This window comes from Sturnus vulgaris, chromosome 4, assembly GCF_052056855.1.
Source record: "Sturnus vulgaris isolate bStuVul1 chromosome 4, bStuVul1.hap1, whole genome shotgun sequence".
In the NCBI taxonomy this organism is placed as follows: domain Eukaryota; kingdom Metazoa; phylum Chordata; class Aves; order Passeriformes; family Sturnidae; genus Sturnus; species Sturnus vulgaris.
In genome coordinates, this window is record NC_142246.1 from 8713554 (window position 1) to 8735228 (window position 21675).

Genomic DNA, 21675 nt, shown 5'->3' on the forward strand with positions numbered 1-21675 from the left:
TTTGCTTAAAATAAATATATTGTTTAATTCAATACTATGTTGAAATGCGTTTTGCATTTCTTTAAAAGCAAGATTGTTTTTCATAGCATTATGAGTATAGTATGAAGTTGGTCTTACTCTTTAGGCAAGGGAAATAAGGGGATTCTGCAGTCAAAGACTGGCCATTTATGCATAAATATGCATGGAAATAGTTCCTTTCTTATATTAATTACATCAACAGGTAAGTGAATGAATACAGAAACTAATTTACAATTTTTTATTTGGTAGAGTGAAAAGTTGTAGAGGGATGTTAATTAGTTGATTAAGTTGAGTTTGTTCTCCATATTCATTCTAGTAAACAGGGGTTTTTTTTATTTCTCAGAAATAATACAACTGTAGAAGATTAAGTGAAGCAAGTTGCACTTCAATAATTTTATTTCCAACTTAGTTTTTTTGTTTGCCTGAACACGTCCAACACCTAATACCAGAGCTGAAAGCGCACACAGGTCTGGCCCATTGGCTTTGACAGCACAATAGTCAAACTGCTGTTCTTGGGCACCTCTTTATTCCTGCACCTCTTTGGTCCCTACTGGGATACTAGTTGAGGTGGCAGTTTTATGGTATGGATATCTGTCTGCTCAGAGCACCCTGTCATTCCCCACCTGGTAGCTGAGTGGTCATGTTGCATAAATTCAGTGTACACCAGTTCTCACTGCTGTTCTGACTGGTAGGCACAGCCAGACAGGAGATCTTCATGCCTTGGCAGTCTCTACCAGTGCTTTAGAGTACTTATATTTGTTAAGCTTTGTTACAGAAATGTAAAGCTAATTCCTGGTTGCAGGAAGCGCTAGCGGATTTTTTAGTGATTTCATGGTTGGATTGGGTCAGCCCACTGTCTTTGTTTTTAAATCTGATACCTAATATTTCCATTCTATGTCAGTTGAGCAGCAATAGAGTATGGAACCATTTTCTCTGACACCTTAGCTTGTGCATACTCTGTGGTGGTATGTTTGGGTTTTGGCTCTTTTAATTTATCGAGAAGAATGTACTCAGTGATTGGAGTAAGACAGAACTCCAGAACTGGGATCAGAAAGAGAAGACTGGAGACATTTGAAGGAGAAAATATGGAAGAGGGTGTTTATTGTAGAATGCAGGTACCTTCCTGAATCTTGTCGTCCTCCCTGCCCCCACTATTCTTTTTCCTCTTACTTAAGTCAAGTGTACTTACAGTCTCCAAAAGTTAATGTTTAAATGTGAAAAAATACAGGTACATGTTTCTGAATTTGTCAAGAAAAAATTGTGCTGTGCTCTGTAGACTTGGGACTGGATTTTTTCTTTAAGTAGTTCTGACTTGAGAGCTACAAGAAAGATACTGTAATACCCGATTTTTCATGTAATTATAACTTTTTTAAGGTATGGGCTTGATGTACCAAATTAGCAAAGAGACAAAAGTTGAACTGAGGAAAAAAAAACACAGAGGGGAAAAAAAGTAGAAATAGGGCAATTGAGAGAACATAAAAAGAGGGAAACAAAGCTAGGGGGCTTTAACTGAGTTTTCAAATGAAGTGTTAAAGCAGTGAATATTACTACTTTTGGTGAGATCTCTGTTTCTTAAAGAAATTTCTTCTGGCAGAGTATTTTTACTCCCTCTTATAAAATGGCTCAAGAAAGCTAGGAAAGCCCTGTGTTTGTAGGGCTTTCTGCTTCCTCAGAAGTAAGTTGAATAGCAAATACATGCAACTGGTAAAACTACCATGAGTGTCTTTACCATGAGTTGTCTATTTTCATAATCTCAAGGATTCTGTAGTCAACGTGTGTATTTGAAGGTTTTGGTTATTTTCTTTGTCTCACCTGTTTTTTGAAAAGTATTGTAAAGCTACTTCAGAAATGAGACTCAAGTGTATGTGCAGTGAAAAAGAAACTTCAAGAGGAAAATGTTCAAATTAGTTTCTACAAAAATGTGTGGTTTCTGATGCATTTCTTTTTAAAGTCCAAAAGAGAGCCATATGCTGAGATAGCTCTAGAAACAGTTCAAAACCAGTATTTATAAAGAAAAATACTTTGTAACTTCTAGGTTGTAGAGTTGCTGTACTCCTTCTGGGACATTGTATGGCCTCAGCTATAGCAAAGAAGTCACCACAGAGCCTATGTTTTTAGCAGTAAGACCAAAAATTTCATGCATTAAACAGCTGTTTAATTGATTCATCAAGCCCTCTGCATGATTTGGTTACTCTTATGTGTATTCCAGGTTTATGGTATCTTTTGCAGCCCATGCAATTAGTATATTTACTGTTAAATCATCTCTTCTTTACCAATGTAACTCCTTCAAGTCTGTCAGAGATACTGGCATAGAGGTTTTAAGATGTGTCTTTTTAATTATAAGTGTGTATTAATTCAGTTTAAATATGAATAATGAATTGTCCACGAGGTTCAGTCAGTTCTCCAAAGACGTCTTTAATGCAGCTTCTTCCTCTCTCCTTCCACCTTCCTCGTGGAATCTAACGTAGTGTCATCTTTTTCCTTTGTAGATGATGTGTTTCTACCCAAAGACATTGATCTAGATAGTGTGGAAATGGATGAAACAGAACGAGAAGTGGAGTATTTTAAAAGGTAAAGTGCTGTAATGCCTGTGCATAAAAGCTGTTGTTGCTTCTTTTCATATGTCATGGTTGTAAAACAAGCAAAAACAACATCACACCACAGAAAAGCCTGTGTTGTAACACATCAAATTCAGTCACAGCTGACGTTCTGAGCACTGTAACAATCACCAAAGCTGTGATCTGTGGACACAGCTTGTAGCTGAACAGCACAGATTCAGAAGCGAGTCCCAGAATTATCTGTGACCCCCAGGTTCTCATCAAGGCCTTAAGAATTTTCTCCATTACCATTATTTATAAGTAAAGTTTATGTGAATATTTCCTTTATTAGCCACACAGGCCAAATACTGATTAATGTTTTTCAAAGAAAAAAGTGATTAGGTTTACGTTTCCAGACAGATTGTTAAGAAAGGTCTAGTTCATTTTGGTTTCTTCCTTGTTTACAGAAGCTGTTAGTTGGAAATTTTATACTGTGCATAAAGTAGAGGTGTATAACTGTGGGCTAGTGTCTTATGCTAGTCTTTAAGAGGAGGTGCTTATCTTAGAATCATAGAAAGGCTTGCATTGGAAGGAACATTAAACACCATCTTTTCCCAATGCCCCTGCATGGGCAGGGACGCCTTCCACTAGAACAAGTTGTTCAAAACCTTCTTCATCTGACCTAGTACAGTGGCAGTAAAAGAATAATTCAAACCTGTGCTTGTGAAAGCTTTTTCTTCTGTACTTTTTGGTTGATTTTGGGATTTGTGCATCATATTTAGAGCTGGACTTGATGATCCTTGCGGGTCTCTTCCAAGTCAGAATATTCTGTGGTATTAGTTACCTCTAAGTTCCTCAAATACGAGGAGACAGCTTGTGTGTAAATAGTATAGCACGTGTTCTTCCATAATACTAAAATCTGTTCAAATTTGTTCTTCATTGGTGTCTGGTCATGCTAGTTCCTCATGAATACATGTAGTGAATCTTTCATTATGGTAGCCAAATCTGTAATGTCACAAATAGCTCTGTTTCCTGCAATTAAATAATTTAGGACTCAACAGTAGTATTTCACAAAGCAGCACAAGCCATTTGTTACAAGGAAGGACTTTCAGTATGGATTTCTTTTCTAAATGTATATAGTTTTCATAGCCTACATGCCTGGGATGTAATGTGTGTCTGGGTCTTGCAAAGAACTGAGTACAACTGCTGCTCATTATTGCCACAAAATGCATATATCTGATTATTTATGGAGTTACAATGAGCACAACAATGCAACTGTCACAGGTATATGGTCTCTAGCCTTAAAAATTATTTTTGAGTGGTACCAATTAAGGAATTTTTTAAAAAATCAAAATGTAGGTTTTACAGATGAAATATGGCATATGTTAGATACTGCTAGTATTGATATAACATGAGCCTTTGTTATGCAGTATTCTTCAAGTTTGCAGTTTCTGCAGTAAAGAGAGAAGTTCTGTTCATCAGTTATTTACTCTCAATAGGATAGATGAAACAGTATATGAAACATCAGGATGAAACATTTGTAGAGATGTAGTTGAATTTCGGAGATAAATTTGTCAAATGTGAGTCCAACTAAAGAGTTAGCACTTTAAAGCATGCTGTTTTCTAGTCCATTCACTAATTGGTGGACTCTACTCCTTGACTGTCATCTGTTAAGGAGTGTGTGTAACTGTCTAGTTTTTTTATGGAAACCTGTTTAGAAAAGGTGTCTGAAAAGCCCTGATAGGTGCTGTTTTAGGGGAGAAAAGCAGCTACTTAATGTCATTGAGGCACCTTTAATGCCTAGGTTCTCTACCATTTGTTAATTCCAAGCATAGTTGGAAGGCTAGTAGCATGGCTTGTTTTCTTAACCCTGAATGGATATGAACTGCACAGGCCAACTGAATTGATATTTTTCACTTGTAGTTTATTCATCATATTTTCTTCCTGCTTTGTAGTGGTATAATAGATGGATAGTTTAATTACACCCTGACATCATGATTAATACTGCACGCTGCTTCTAACATTAGCACAGAAAGAACAAAATAAGTCTGATTGTAACCTTCACTGTACCTGTTTTATTGTGTTTCTTCTGCCTGCCCCCCTTTTTTTGGCTTTCAGTTGTTACAGAAGCAGTGTAACCTTCCAGAGAGAGAGGTTTGCACTGCTTTGATGTAGTCATGCAGACTTTAGCTTCAACAAGCTACACCTTGCCTCAATAAAATTGTTCAGCTCAGATTAACAGTCCCTGAAAGGCCTGCATGCGGCAACATTTTCCAGAGTTATTCCATAAACTGTGGTCAGTGAAAGCAAAGGATTTTTGTTCTAGGGGTGATTTATTCCAGGCATGTGGATGACTTATCTTCTGTATTGTAAAGAAACCTCCTTTCCCTAGGTCTTTGCAGTGTAGCTTTGCTGTGTTAGGAAGAGAAGCAGCAGTGTCCCTTGCCTTTGGTGATGCTGCTTTACACACCATCTACCACTCATTCTTATGCTTTTGAAATTTTTGATGAATATAGCAATGCCATTTCTGTTTCTAGTTGACATTTAACTTGCTTTTGTGCTGCTGAATGTGCAGCATTCTTTGCTACCTCCTTGACTTAATCCTGATAATGCAGTGGTGTTAGAAATAATTGGTTTATGATCTATTTGAGTAATGGACAAGGGATTTTTTAATGTATGGTTTTGTTATGAGGTTTTCACCTTCTGAATGAGAGCTTCTCTCCAAATGAGGGATAACACATGTGGTTTGATTTTTAAGTATATTGATTTCACTTTATTGCTTTTTTCTCTTTTCAGATTCTGCTTGGATTCTGCCAGACAGACAAGGCAGAGACTTTCCATCAACTGGTCCAATTTTAGCTTAAAAAAAACCACCTTTGCTGCACATTGAAATGACACAATACAGGGAGGGAACCCTGCAGGAATCGATGAACGACAACTCCACTTACCTGTCCTGCTGTGCTGAGAGCTTATCTGGTCTTGAGCCAGTGCTGCCTTGCCTTGTCCCCAGTGCTGTGTGGATCTGCACTGAACCCTTTGGCCTGATAATTCTTGCGGACTGAAAAATTGCCACTTTCTACCTGAATTTGTTAGCTTGTGTGCTTGTAGTCTGTGAGTGAGACTTACTTGATTGTAGCTGTATGCCGTTGGGAGTTGGAACAATAGCTCTTTTCCATCTCCTTCTGAATGCCTTGGCCTCAGAGACTTTAAATTGCTTAGGCTTGGGTGGAGGCCAATACTAGGTTGCATCATCTGCAGTGGCTCCTGTCACTTCTGCATCTAGCTATGTTTTGTCATTCTGACTCCTGACAAAGGAATGGACCTAGTCAGTTGTGCTTTCATCTGCTCCAGAATTCTCCTGACATGACTTCATGAAAACGAGGCTCTTATGGGACAAGTATTCCCTCAGTTCTTTCACAATCTACTGTTTAAGAGTGTACAAGTTACGCTATTTGTGTTTTGATTTTTTTTTCTTCCTGACTTGTAGCCAGCTTGTGTAAGAATACTTGCAGAATGAGAAAATTTAAAAAAGAACAGTACTCACACTATCAAATCTGTTATAGAGTGTATAATTGTATTAACACTGAAGCCTAACTGGCTACTTTTTTAACATATTGTTAAGTAATATTAAAATCATGTCTTTCTTTTTGAAAGATGGAATACATTAGTATGGCAGATGGCTTGTGTCTTGCTTTTTTCTGCATGAGTGGGGAAAGGGAGGGAAGAAAGAAACAAAAAAATTTTGTAAACTGAATTTCAGCTTGTGTCAAAATTGGTCAGTGAAAGCTTATCAATTTTAATTTATTCTCTGTTTGCCAGCTCATATGATAGGAAAAACTATCTGCTAGAGCAAGAAAGAAGCCTCCTGATTGCTGGGACTAAGTTTCTGTGAATTACTGTAATGTTTCTATTTCAGCGGATAATGTGTGAGAGACAAGGTAATGCAAAAATTTCCAGTTTAATAGCAGTGCAGTAGTGAAGTAGGTAGGTTCAATGCTGCTGTCAGGTAAATGGTTAACAATGCAGTAATGGTTTGCAGTTCCATAGTATGCCCAGTGAGAAAGAAGATGGGTGATTTAGGAGTTTGGGCTGTATAAAGATTGTGTACTTAGAGAAGTTCTGTGATGCTCTGTTCAGAATAGAGACAACAGAAGCTTTTTTACTTCTAGATGACCATACCCAAATTGTAAGGCAGTTTTTTTTTTAAAGAAAACAGATTTTCCACTCGGCACATATTTACAAGTACAATACAGCTTCAAAGCCTATTAATGTCCTTTCCCAGAACCGTTGCACAGTTTGTTTTCTTCTACTTGTTAACACATAATTTTCTGTGATCCACCCCCTGGGCTTGGGAATTGCAAGTCACAATGTAAGTACACTCAGCTTTGGACTTCAGAAGTTTGACAGATGATTGCTTTCATGTCCCCTGTGAGAGATGGATGTAGCAGGGTTTGGTTGGCTGCTGACCACTGAAGTATCTACAACTTCACATCCCTCTTTTATTGTTCTGGAGCTCCTATCCCAGTGTGTGCTTCTGGCACAGCATATAGTTGCTCAGCTTATACCCAGCCATTGTAGGTAAATGAACCCTCAGTCTCCTCTTGCAGAGGAGATTTTGGGAACAATACTTGTTTCAAAATATAATTCAGGGACATAAAAGGGACATCAGTTATTCTGCTTCACATTAAAGTTGAGGAAGGGATTAATATCTTAGACTCACAATTTTTTGTCAATGCAGTGTCAATGGATTTGTTTGCTTGTGCTGGAGGAATAGCAGCTCAAACCTAAAAGATGATATCCATGTCATTCAGAACCAGCTATCCCAGCAAAACTAAAAAACTGTGTCCTCTTGAAAACACCTGCATCAGTTAATGGAAAAGAATGAACTTTGTTCCTTGGGATCATGGAGGCTTGCATCTGTTGCAGCCTGAGTTGGATCTTAGCTTTTAAGATACATACATATATATATATATATATATATGTGTGTGTGTATATATATATGTACACATATATACACATATATATACAAAACATTACTGGAGAGACTCCTCATGTGGAACGGTGGCTGGGGAAGAAATTGCAGGTGAAACAGTGGAAGTTGGAAGCATGTGAAACCCAGCTTCTGAGACTTCTTCAGTTCTAAACCGTAACACAAGATGGCAGTGCATGTCATCAGTATGGCAAAGGTCTCAACAAATGGAGACGTGGGTTGGGAAATCTGATGTCACATGGGAGAATACTGTTGCTGATCATAAATTCTCTAAAGTTGGAATGCTTTGAAAGTACTGAGATAAAGAATGGTGCTAGAAAACTCATAGCATTTGTTTTCAGTAGAAATTGGGTAAGAAAGTTGGCTTCCCTATTAACAAAGCAGTTTAAAGAGTGACACATGAATATGACTATTCCCTTTTTGGAGGTCCTAGGTGAATACAACAGAAGTTGTACTTTTTGCACTTGAGGAATGTATGTATTTGTAATATCCTTCAAAGTTATTTGCCACGTGCTCCATGGTAGTGTATTGGTACGCATCATGTGTTCCCACACTCTAAACAGAAAGCACCAAGGAGTGTCTATGGTTCTCATGTTTTGCACCCTGATGAGAAGTTAAAGGTAAATCATACTTTTTTTGATAATAATTTCGTAATTAAGTGAAGATAAGCATGGTTTAGTCTGGGAGATTTGAGGGAAGGCTGTAGCCAGGTGAGGATTGGTCTCTTCTGCCATGTAATCAGTGACATGGTAAGAGGTAATGGCTTCAAGTTGTGCCAGAGGAGATTTAGGTTCAATGCTAGGAAATACTTATTCACTGAAAGACTGGTCAGGCGTTGGAACAGGCTGTGAAGAGGATGGTGGATTTACCATCCCTGGAAGTATTAAAAAAATGTGTGGATGTGGCACTTAGGAGCATGGTTTAGTGGTAACGTGGCAGTGATTGGAAGGTTGGACTTGATGATCTCTGAGGTCTTTTCCAACTGAAATGATTCCAGGAGTCTGAAAAGTACTGGCTTCAATTCTTCCACTTTGTGGTCTTGGCAAGTGAGTTAGTTACTGTTACTCCATTAATGGTTTTATTAAGGATTTGCTGAATTATCAGCTGGTTTCTTAATGCCTAAATTAAGTAAGTGAAGTCTGTTGAGGTACGGGTTATTGGAAGCATAAATCAACCTCATTAGTATTTGTGTACTTCAGATCAATTACATTTCAAGCTGACTTGGAGTAGAGGAGGCCTCTGTAAGTCATATATCATGACTGACTAAGTTGAGTTCTCCTGAGAGTCGAAAGGGGAAATAATTCCAAGTTTGAGAGTGGCCTGCTTTGATAGCTGTAGTATAGCTTATGCCCCTATTCCTTACTCACTTTAACCTGTATGAAAGATGGAATCTAGGTTCTGGAGGTGGCTGGTGACATACCTGTTTTATGCCTGTCTGCTGATACCAGTGCTGCTGCTGAATCTGGCGGTGTGGTGCTGTCAGGTATTTCCTTAATGGAAGAGAGCATAACTGCACGAAATGTGAGTATCTTGAAGAGTGTTGATTTTGGATGCTCGAAGACAACTCTTAAACAGAGATGTCTGATGTCTGCTTGGCATTTACTAGTGCTGTTTCCTGAATTAATGTAACTGAGACTTCAAAAATCTTCAGCACATCTTTTTGGTGTGGCATCATAGGTACATAAAACTGTAGCTGAGGTTCAGCATGCTGGTAACATAGATCTCACCACAGGCTGAAAAGATTCATGTGTTAAAAATTAATTCATATACAGACTGTCGAGTGTGTAGGCATTTGTTGTGCTCACTGCTATTCAAAAAGGCTTTGCAAGTTGCTGTGATTTCAGAGAAACATTAGCTTGCCTTCACTTTAGTGTGTTGTATCATAATGGAGAAATCTGATGGTTACTGGAGTAAATGTTTACATTAATATTCACAATTTCACCTGTCTCCCAGTACAAATGAAGTTGTGTGACCTGTAATTGCAGAAGCTATTCTAAAAAAAAAAAAAAAAAATCTCTGCTTGCTCTGTTGTAACATACATCTGAGCAAGATTAGGTGTGTAGTATCTTTGTTGTCTTTGGCTCTTTCTACTTTGACCTTCAGGAAATCTGACGACTCAAACCTTTGGTAGGGGAATTCTCTGAAATGAAGTCACAGAAGTGTTGATTTGATATTCTCCTTTCTTCTTCCCGCCCACCAGAAAAGACTTCTGAGAAGAATTCCAGTTTTCCAGATTTTCAGTGCCTTCCTAATGGCCAACGACATGTCTGTCAGCTGTTACTGTTTGTCATTTTGTTAACCATAAAAATACTGTACTGCTTCTACAAGCACCTGATGTAAGTGAACTGTCATTGAAAGGAAGATTTTTTTCTGTTTTCCCCACTGAACAAAGTAGCAAGGCCAACCCTTTTTTGGGGGGGAGGAGGCTCATTTGTTTTTCACAGGTCTGTGTATTTAGTTTCAGCTTTGCTGCTGCTTTTAGGAGAGTTGGGCCTCTCCTAGCTCAGTGCTTAGAGATGTGAAAGAAACTCACTGATGCACTCTGGATCTACATACACCCATGTCAAAAAAGATGTCCCAGGTAAACCTGTGTTTTCCTGTAACTACTTTTGAGTCTTTTACTGGTTTGCTTATATAGATAACTATAAATGGAATTTGAAAATGGATGGTGTCAATTTCTATCTCCCTGAGAAACCAAGAGAGTTATATTGATTGTGTCCTCTCTGATAGGTTCTTCTCAAGGATATTTTAAGACCTTCTACTAGTCTGAATGTCTCATTTTAGAATGGCTTGATCCAGGTTTTCACACTTGAATCATAGGCCCATAGCCTTTAACATTGCTCTTTCATGAGAAATACGCAGGGTTTTTTTGTGTTGTTAATGGCTCCTTGGGCAGAGTTGCCAGGAGAGCAGAGGTGTGTAGTCTGGATGTTTCTTTAACCTACCTTTTCTTTCCAGTATGTCTGTGTTGCAGAAGTACAGCAGGCCACAAATCTGCGTAGAGGGACCTACTGGACACTTCTTTTCTAGAAGTTGCCCAAAAACAAACCCTCTGCTAGTGAGGAGCATTTGGGAATCTCATACCAACTCTTAAACTCCCTTTCCTTGATAATTTTTTTCTGGAAGCTGAGCAGAAAAGTAAAATGAAGATCTCTGGCAGTGCTGTAATACTCGTAGGCTGACAATTTCAGATTCATTAACTGGGAAGGAATACGTGACAATGTAACGTTTTCACTGTCAATAATTCTTACATCCAGATAGCTGTCAATGGAGACAGGAGACAGTGGGCAGGTGCAGTATCTGTGAAGAAAGAGACATGTAGTATCAAATGGAAGAGTAAATAAAAGTCTATACTTATGGACTCACGAATAATTATCACTGGTACTGCATAAACTAGCATGCATTCCATACCAAGTATGTCACTCAACTAGCTTACACAAGTTTGATTTTTCTGAGGTAAAGATGTCTGGACTTACTTTCCCATTCTGCTTTTCCTTAAACAGCCTGTTGACTCAAATCAAATTGCTACAATGGCTCATGCTGGTTTAGGGGGAGCAGAGGAGTTGCATACAAGCATCATGATGTCGTCCAAGGTTGTTTTGCTTGTGGCTGAAACACAAGATTTGAATCCAAGGGTTTGGAGTAGAAAAGCTGCAATGCCGAACTCATCAGACCAGATGAGTGTACTACTGCCTGCTGTTGCTTCAACAGACTTCATGCTTCAGTCCCCTCATTTGTGTCAGCTCTTGGGAGAGTGCTTCAGCTAGAAACCTATAAACAGCAAAACCTTCTTCCAAAAGGGAAAAAAACATAGGAATCAAGTCACTTGAAGTCAAATATTTGACCATACATACCTTGTCTCATACAGTCTGTCTTCAAGTCCTGATACAAGTTTTTGTCTTAACTATTGCTTGACCACTAAATAAATTCCATGGTATTGTTAAAGGCAATTAAATTGAGGTCTTTCATGGTTTTTTGGATTGTTTGTTTTGTGTAAGATGAGGGCAAATTAGATATAACCAGCTTTCAAAAGAGGTCCTCTTCGGCGGTCTTAACAGAATAATAGGAAAAGCCAAGTTTTAAGTAACATTATATCAGCCTTTTCACTTGCATATGTTGTTTGTATCAGGCTGTGAGCTCTTTGCTCTTCTGAGTGAAATTTCAAGGCTGGAAGCAGAGCCAGAGTGGTGTAGACCTGCTGACTGGAAGATGTAATGGCTGGAAGCATTGAAAACAGGAGGGGAAGTGTGCCCTGGTAGCCTTATACCTAACATAGCAACAATACTGTTGCCTGTATCCTTTAATGCAAGGTCACCTCTGAGATTTCTTAATTGACTCTACTGTTACTTTTTATAAGAGTCTGCAGATAAAGTCCTTGTGTTCTACTTAGCAAGTGAAAAAACATTTCCATTCCACATAAAAGTGCAGTTTGCTGGTATTTATTTTATATGGGCCTTCTACCTTTTCCTTTTTCTGCCATCAGTCTGTCTTAAAAGCCTTAAAAGGTGATATCTCTTTCCTTCTTAGACTGAGTTCATGTTTGAAAAGCCCATTTGAAGAAGTAATGAACCTTTTCAGTAATGTAATTGTGGTGCATGTCACTTGCCCAAGCCATTTTGTGGTCTAAGTGAAATTCTTTTTTTTATTCATTCTCCCCAGCTGCCTGTGAGCCTTTTTGCCATTTACATTGGTCATACTTGCATATTGCCCCAGGTGGGGAAGATTTCTGAAGGCAGTCTTGCAGAAAGTCCTATCTTTTCTATATCATGAGTTATGTTCTTTGAGTCAAAAGATATGAAATTGTGTATTGATGGGGGAGGGTTTATAAAATAAGAATAATAATAGTAATAAAAGATTTGGGACTGCCTGCAGTATTGAAGTGTAATTCTGGGAGGAGCTGGCTTAGTCATCTGAACAGGTAAGAATATGATTGCAAGGTAAAGGGCTTAAGTCTGTTACATGATGCTCCTTATTCTAACTGAGAGCTTTTGTCTAGCATTAAGAAAAGGCTGTCATTGGACAGCCTGTCAGAGAAAGCTCTGAGTACATCATTCAGCTTCTCCATACTGTCTTTGGCTGCTTTTTAAGTGGTACAGAAGCATAACAGGTAGTTGAGAACTGGTGGATGAGTTATGTAAATGCACGTATAAAGTTGTAAGAGGTTTCAGATGTTTATTAAACTTTCTGCAGAGCTACAGCTGGGGATGCAATGCTAGATAAGGAGATGACTAAGTGGAAATTCAAGAGTTAAGCAGGTCAGTGTGCATGGATTGTGCAGTGCAAGTGTCAGTCTTCTTGCCACATCAGGACTGTTAATCTCTTCCAAGATATTTCTTCATTTCAGCTCATATAGAGACCACCAGTTGTGATGATTACTGTAATAATTCTTCTGAAATCCATGTCTAGCCCATCTTACCAATTGGTCAATCCATACTGGTCACAGCTGAGTTACTGGAGAGTTGGCATGTTCTTGTGTGGTCTGAGCTTTGTGTCTTTCTTTTTTTTGTCTCTGTTAACCAGTATAGCCTGATCTTTTTTTTTCTTTTCTTTCCTCATGCAGATGCCTTTTTGGAGACTAATCTACACTTGTGCAACAGGAGTGTCATCACTGCATGCCTTGGAACATTTTAGGCGTAGGAGTCAGGGACTTGAAAGGATTAGGCACTGGCAATAAATTTTGGCAATGCCTTGGACTAGGACATGCTAATCTGTATGATGCATGCAGATAGAATAGACATGGAAGAGAAGCCTTAAAAGGTTGAAGTCATTTCCATACAAAGGTATGTTTGTCCTTGGGTTGGAATCCTTTAAATTATGTGGTGTAGGGAGAGACAAGGTCTGGCATGACCTGTTGCCAGTTCCCTTTTCTCATACCATCAATATATGAGCATGACGTGGGCTGATGATGTGGCAACTAAAACCAGTTGGAATCCAAATACAGTTGCAGATTGCAATCTCCAGGCTGGTTGGCTGACTTTTATTGCAGTATCTTAAAAAAAAATAAAAATAAACCCAGCACCCCATATGTATTTCGATGGGGAGATTGTCCTCTCTCCTTTGGGTTTGGTTTTGATGTCAGTTGACACTTCATAATGTTTGGCTCCTGATGGCTTAAGCAATCTTGAATGTTGCTGTAATACAGAATCACCCAAACAAAAGTCGCCCAATAAGGAAACAGTGCAGCTGGTTGAGAAATTGTGGAAGTGATATTGTTTTGAAATGACTGTGAAAGGAAAAAAAAAACACCACCACAAAACCTAATTCTTTTGGGGTACAGCCTGGAATGCATTCTGTGTGTTAGATTGCAGGAGATAATGCAGCATAAGTATGAAAAACAAGCATGTTACTTCAGTTGCATGTGTAAACATTAATGCACTGTTTTAATGTAATGATCTAAAATAGTTTTGGCCTTAAAGGTACCATTGTTTTAGCTGTGTAAGGCTTAAGCATTGCACAGGGATGACCTACTTCCTCTTTAATATTTTTTTTCTGTGGTAGTGTTTCATAGGCTTAACTTCATAAGATGTGCCATTTCATAGCTATGTTGGGCAAGAATTGTGTTCTGTACAACTTCAGATGCTGTATCTTGGTAGCTGAGGGTAAATGAAGAAGGAAAAAAATTGCTGTATTGAAGTTGCTTTAAAAAATTTTTGTTTTTCTTCATTATAAGGTTTTTAGCAAACATTTTTTGCATTTTAACTTGGTTTGTAAAGCATGTAGAAAAGATTGTTGTAAATTTTTATACAAGATTTTGTGTCTTTGACTCTGGAAATGTGTTACTTAATTTTGGTGAAGGACTCTAATTTAATCACTTTCTTAAATGGTTTTTGCCTTAACCAGCTGACAGTATTTCTGGTTTATTGTGGTCCATGCAATCCTGTAGCTCCATCACTGCACTGAGAATTGGTCTTTCCTAGGACTATTGATGAGGATCTGAACTGTGATAAAGACATATCCAGGCTGACACTGGTGTCCCACGTTGATGTACAACTGGAACAGGTGAGACAGGAAAGATGTGGTGCAGCTACAGCTTGACTCCCATTTTACAGAAGAAGCATCAGCACAGAGATGAAACAGCTTTGCCTCAGAGCTACCTCAGCTCAGTGCACCTCTGAAACGGAGTTGGAAACTGAATGTTGACATTCAGATACCTAAGTCAATGGCTGAATTACAAGCCTGTCTTATGTCATGAGGATTTAGACAAGAACTGTCACTGGATCAAGGAGAGGAGAAGCCCTATGAAGCATTATACTCTTGCTTTGTGGTGATTTTTGCACTATGCATTCTCATCTGTTTACTTTCACCACCTCCGACATCATCACATTGGTCCTTGCTCCTACCTACCTTGTGGCTGAGGTTCCCTGGAAATACCTGAAGAGCAATTGGGTTGTATAAACAATAATGTTCTCCTCAGGTTTTTTGATAACAGAACTTCAGAGTTAATCCTATGGGGCTTAATTTGTTCAGTTAAAATGTTATTTCGTGCATGCTTCAAGTGCCAGCATCGTGCTGTAGTGTTTCTTCCCATGTGTGAGCAGTGACATCCCTGAAAAGTGATGGAGTGCCCCATACTGTAGTCAGACCATGTTGTCAGTAACCTCGGTGGGGTCAGAACCAGGTAAAACTCCTCATTGTTCTCTAAACAGCATTTAGATGAGAGAAAGTGGAGAGGTTTGGTGTTTCTCTCTTATCTCATTCATTCCTGCTGCAATACAATATGTCCTCTGCTGGAGGAGGCAGTCACTGGGATGGATAGGAGATGTGGATTTCCTGGTCTGTACTAATCTTTTGGTAGATTCTCATAAATCAAGAAGCATGTATCTCACAGCTGTGGCCAGACTACAGTCAAAACCCTTAGTGCTCAGTTTTCTATGGTGTCACCTCTTTCTCCTGGCTTGAATAAATCAGGGTATTGGGTTAATCTGGTTGTTGTTTTCCAATGTACATGACCACATTTCTTGCTGGGAATAGGAACTGTCAAGTGACCCTGAGTATCACTTTTGTGCTTCTAAAATAATAACAGTTGTTACTAAATACTTTTTTTGTATCCCTGAAAGGTGTTTGGTCTTTAGGTCATGGAACAGGCCGATGGGGGGAATTTTCATCTGAAAGGTGTCATGTAGAAGTTTAGGAGAAACATCTAAAAAGTGAAGTGATGGGAACATTAAATGCTAATTAACGGTGTAGGTTACATTTTGAGGTCACTATTGTATGGACTGGCTACCTGGTGCAGTATCACCATCTGATACATGAGGAAGTGAATCATCTGGCTTACACATTTTATGCCTAAAAAACTCGAAATGTGAAAGATCTCAGGTAGTTCAGCTATGGTGTAAATGATCTGCAGCAGTGATTGTGAACTGCGTAGAATTGCAATGGTTTCTACCTGCTAGAAATGAATTTCCAGGAAAGCACATGACTTACTTGGTTCACTTTACTTTTGCTAATAGAAAGAAACTGAGAACTTTCATCAGTAGCAGCAAGTTTTGCATCGAATGAGGATCCTTGTCTCATAGCAGATGTACTTATTTGCATGGGAGTGAGCTATGATCAGAATGGGTTCAGCTAATTCAGCTTGTACATGCCATTTCCTGCTGAGAAGTGTAGAGTGAAAATAATGTAAAGTGAAATAATCTATGCAAACACAGAGGGGATAACAGGTATATATGAAGAGCTTGGCTGAGTATGTTTAAGCATCTTGGTCTGGTTAGACAACCTGATAGAATGAAAAGTTGCCTCTTAAAGCTGTTTAATGAAAGTTCACTATGAAATTTGACACTATCTGGAAAAAAAAAAATCACCAGTTTTCTCATGTCTTGGTCTTTAGGTGAGAAAATAATCCTCCTTATAACCCACAAGAAAGGATATTGGATGCTAGATTTTTGTAAGGAGTGTGTGGTACTTTTGGATCACTGAAGAATTGCCATTATCAGAATGGCAAAAGATTATCAGTCATATCACTTGCTGTATTTCAGCTAAAAGTGGGCTTTGCCAGGATTGTAAAAGATGTAACAATTTTTAGTGGCGATGAGATGCCAAGTTTAACATGAAAGGTTAAATTGCCTTTTCAGGGTAGTGTTCACTTAGGTACAATTTGGTTTGCCCTTTTCTGTGTAGCCAAGGCAGAAGCTTGGTTACATTGGATTCTCAGCTTTCAAAACATACTACGTCTGAATTTCATTGCTTGGAAACAAAAAATAATTTGTGTGGTTCTTGTTCTTTTGGAGTGTGGAAGTTATGGCCTTTTCCTCTAGGGTGAGTCACTGAAACACCCCTTCTCCCTTTTATGGTGGCATTCTGGCAGTCCCTTGTTGGAAAAGCCACCCAGGAAAGGAAATATCTCTGCCTCTAAGTGAGAGTGGTGTGGCCAGTACAGAAGTCTGTGCTTTGTGGCCAAGTAAGCTTCCTGTTTTATGTTCACTGTAGTCTTCCACTGCTGTTTTCCATTGCTAGCACTAGATGTTTAGGGATCAGCATCAGGAATATCTCAATTATTGTCCAAATTTTAAATAATTTCCAGTTCTTTGTCCCTGGCATGTCATGGGTGGTGTTTCAGTGGACATGCCTCAAAGGACAGATGAGATTTTTGAACAGAACTTAGCTGCACTTTCCAGGGAGACAAAAAAAAAGGTGGTGAATTTTCACGTGCTAATAAAAGTGCAAATGTATTTTGATACTATTCTTGTCAAAATAAATGTGACAACCAATGGATCCTCAAAGAGAGTTCTGACTCATTAAGGCAATTAGTCGGGGGTGCTGCTAGCCAGGAACTGATTAAAAAACCGATGACAGATTTGGTTTACAATTCTGGCTTAAATTTTAATCGTGCTGCTCCCTGTGTTGGTTAAGAAAATGAATGTTTGGCAGAGTAAAGATTGATAGAGCTAGAGTAAAGTCTTGATGCAGCATCCTGCTCCTCGTGGCAGTGCTTTCAGAAGACACGAGGTGGCAGTCAGGGAAGGAGGCCTGCAGTGGAGGGCTAGTTACCAGTGGAGGGCTAGTTACCAGTAATCAGACATTTTGCAGAGGTTTTTGACTTCCCTTTCAAATTTGAATTCTATATGATTCAGTCTAGTTTGACACTTCCAGGAGACAGACTGAGACCATATCAGTTGCAAGATGCCACCCTGCTTGCTGTGCTGATACATCAGCCCAAGGACAGACGTGAAGTGTGGGCTGCAAACTTCACTGAGATTGTGGTTTCTAGTGAACCCTAAAATCTGACAGGGTAGTGCAATCTAGTACACGTATTACAGCCTGGCCATCCTTCTAGACATTCTCCAGCCCCTTTGCAATGCTGTTTCAAGGTCCCAGCTTGCTGGTGCACTCTCAAAACTGCTGCACCATCTGGCAGTAGGTGATCATGGAGTTGATAGTTCAGTTTTACTGGGCTGGAGGGTTAATGACTTTCTCATTTAAATACTTAAAGGCTAGAGAGCCTGCAAGGGGAGTTTTGGTTCTGAAGACTGCATGTGAGTATGTTTGTGTTGCCAGAATTGAAGAGATTCAGTCTTTTTAGTTAGGGGCTGAACCCAAGTAAGCTGTGTAGCAGGAATGCAAATCAATAATTCAGGGCAAAAGGTGCTTGGGAAATTGGCCAGTCCAGTCTCCTGCTCTAAGCAGGAACAGTTTTGAAATGGGATCAGGTTACTCTGGTCTTTATCTGGTTTGACCTTGAAAACCTTTTAGAAGGTTCTCTGGGCAATCTGTTCATTGATTTATTGGTTTTAGTAAGTTGGCATTCTATTCGTTATTATTGTTCATTTACTTTGTAGCCTTCAGACTCATCTTTCATGTCTCTGTTTTTACCAATGGAGACAGAAAGCTTATTTAGGGCCTCTAAGCAAGTTCTGGGGAGGGAGTGGGGATTAACCCATATGTTTCAAGAGTTTCAAAGTGAAACAAAACAGTATTGCCATTGTGAAGCACCTGGTTTACCTCAGCCTAGACATCATGTTTCTGTGGCAAATTTTTCCACTATGTGATGATAATGGTGTAGGCATTGTAACTATACTGTTTGTCTGTGGTGGAATGTTGTATTAACCTGGCATGTGATGTGGTATGTTTGTTAGTATGTTTGTTTCAGGCTGATTTGTTGATGGGGAGCCTTGTTTCACTTTGGCTGCATCATAGTTGTGTCAGGTCTTTTGCTTTATAACCTACTCATTCTGTGTAAGTTACATTAAGGAAATAATAAATAAATGGCAATGGGCTTTCCCTAGCTGAAATTAGCTGCTGACCTTAGAGTACCATAAACTACATCTGCAAAAAGCCCCTGCCAGTTTTCCAGGTGGGCTTGAGGAAGCCTCTGAGTGACTTTCTGTGAGTTAAAGAGGAGGAGTGGTGGTGATGGTGTGAATGTTACGTGTTTTGCTACAGGAGCTAGTGATTGCTTGAATGAGTGGACTTCCTGATTCAGAGGTAAAGAATGAATGGTCTCTCCTGGCAGTTTCAAATTTATTATGAAAGGTACTTTAGCAGCTCAGTGGTGTCTGCAGCCCCACGCAAGAGTTGCCTTAACAGTTGTTTCCACTGCTTGAGAAAAAGTCCATCTGACGCACCAATGGGAAGTTGACACTTTCAGTTCATTAATGTGAACATCTATGAGTGCATGTACTCAGCTGAGAATGTTTCAGCTTCTAAGAAGGGTCTGAAAAAGCCTTGAACTTCAGAAGCTTTATAGTCCAAAGGCACAGACTGTAACTGCTCAGGTCTCTCCTGCTTTAGCTCTGGGACTAATTGTGTAGTTGGTATTTGATTGTTGCAGCAGGCTTGCCTTAGTGCTTGACCTTGCTGTATTTAAAAATCATAATTAAACCAGTGGCTTTCTGTGTTTGCATGGTAACAATGAATCTGGAACATGTAAAAGAGCTTGCCTGATTGATAGTTCACCGAATGAACCTTTACAGAGACCTCATAATATACTGATGTTTTACTTAAATTCCTAATATTTTTCTGGTTTGTTCTCTTCATAGGGCTAATATACCTGTTTGTATTTTTCCTGTAACTGGCTATTACTGTGCTCCACTGGGAGGTGCCCCTGTAGGTGCATTTCCCCCTCTATTTTGTTCTAATGGTTGCCCTGATATACTCTAAGCACTTGGGGACCTTTCAGTATTAGAGTATAATAGGATTAAATTTCAGCCACCCAATCTCTGATGTCAACCCCTCGGTAATGGGGGAAGCAATGATTTTATCAGCTTTTCTGATATACTCTCGAAGGCAGCACCATGTTTGGCCCCACCTTGTTCTCACCTGAGATATTGCTGTCTGAAACCATAACTCTAGACATGTCAGCATCTGACAGCAGTGAATATGGATAAGAACTGTTAGTGAAATTAAAATCACCATTTTGGGTGTACATTGTTATGTCTTCTGTCTTGAAATACAGCAGTTTTTTTCTTTGACATAGTTGTGGTTAAGATGATGCACTGAAATGACACTTCTACCTTGTTTCTTCTTTGGATAGCAAAAGAGTTAATAGTGATCCCTGGGAATTTTTATCACAACTAATTCAGATTGGAAGGGACATCCACAGATCATCTAGTCCAGCCTTCTGCTACCTTTTGTGATGCTTCATTTGCTGAAGTGGCCCCTAATGCACTTTGTCTAGTTCAGGTCATGCTGCACTTGCATAGACTTTACCCCTACTTTCAGGGAGATCTGAAAGCAGACTTTCCCAGCCAGGTGGATGTTTCATACCTTGGTGGGGTTTTTTGTGTTCTTTTCCCTTGGATCAGTGTTTTCCTTACTGCTGAAATATTTCTTGCTGCATTCTGCACACCTTCCATGTTTCAACTCCAGATAAACTTTTATTTTCCTGACTTCCTATGTACTCAGGCACATTTTGTCTCAATACTCCAAGTAGCCTGTCCCCACTTCCACCTCCTGTACACTTCCTATTGGTTTGAGCTTAGTCAGGAATTCCCCATTGGGCGGAGCTGGCTGCCTGCCACCTTTGCTTGACTTCCTGCACATCAGAACGGTCTGTTCTGCTTTAAGTGGTAGTTCTTGGAGATCAGCTGGCCTCCTGGGTCCCTTTGCTTTATCTCCAGTGGAATCCTGCCTGCCACTTCCCTGCACAAGCATAGATCCACTGTTCCAGAGTGCAAGATCTCTATTCTGCTACCCACCTACCTCAATTCTTTCAGGATCTTTAAATCATGACTACTGCAGCCAAGGCTGTAATCAACTTTCACAGCTTCAACATTAATGAGCAGCAGATTGAGCAGGGAATGCCTCTCCTAATTGTCTTGTCTGTAGCTTTTATGAAGAAGGTTCCCTTCAGGATAACTCTCTCCTTGTTGCCCTCCCAGGGAGATGCTGGTGTGGTGCAACTCCCCAGAGAGAATCGTAGAATCATTAAGGTAGGAAAAGACCTCCAAGATCAGTCCAACCTCTGACTGAACACCACCATCAACTAAGGCACAGCACTAAGTGCCACATCCAGTCATTTCTTGAATGCTTTCACAAATGGTGACTCCACCACCTCCCTGGGCAGCCTGTTCCAATGCTTAACCACTCTTCCAGTGAAGAAATTCTTCCTGATGCTCAGCCTGGCAGCACACCTTGAGGTTCTAACCACTTACCCTGTCTTTAAGAGAAGCAGGGCTTGCAATCAAAAGGCTTCTCCTCCCAGCTGATGACAGCTGGTTTCATCAACTTGTTCCTGGTTTTGATGGCCTGTAGCAAATTGAGTGTGCTATTACACTTGTTGGTCTCCTCTCTCATCCTGACCCTTAAGCTTTTGATCAGAGTGTCACCTATTGCTTTGCAGAGCTCTGCACATTAAGGTCACTTCTTTGGCCCCAAGGTCTCTCTTTTCTCTTTTTATCTTCCTGGACATCCATCCATCCCAGCTATGCAGTCATGTAAACTAGCCTACCATATCTCAGCTCCTGAAAATATCACAGCTTTGTGCCTGCACACAGACTTCCAGTTTCTTCTGTTTTGCAGTATTTTTTGTGTACAGGCCCTTCAGAGATAGCCCACACCTGGAGGGTGGGAAAGATAGAGTCTTGAGAGGAGAGTAGGGACACTGGCTAGTATTTGTTCCTTAATTTTCCTTTTCTGTAGAACAGGTTCTGGTATCATGATGTTAATCTTTTTGTGAAGTGAAGAAGCTGCTCC

The 21675-nt window shown here is 39.6% G+C and overlaps 1 protein-coding gene across 1 annotated transcript in view; it reads left to right on the top strand.

Annotated features, from left to right (window-relative positions):
• Positions 1 to 6232, top strand: part of FAM193A (family with sequence similarity 193 member A) — a 76197-nt gene extending 69965 nt beyond the window's left edge. The window contains exons 21-22 of the mRNA XM_014895251.2: positions 2508 to 2589; positions 5352 to 6232. Coding sequence (XP_014750737.2) covers positions 2508 to 2589; positions 5352 to 5445 — 176 coding nt within the window. The 3' untranslated portion in view covers positions 5446 to 6232. The remainder of the gene's footprint in view (positions 1 to 2507; positions 2590 to 5351) is intronic.
• Positions 6233 to 21675: the final 15443 nt, after the last annotated feature.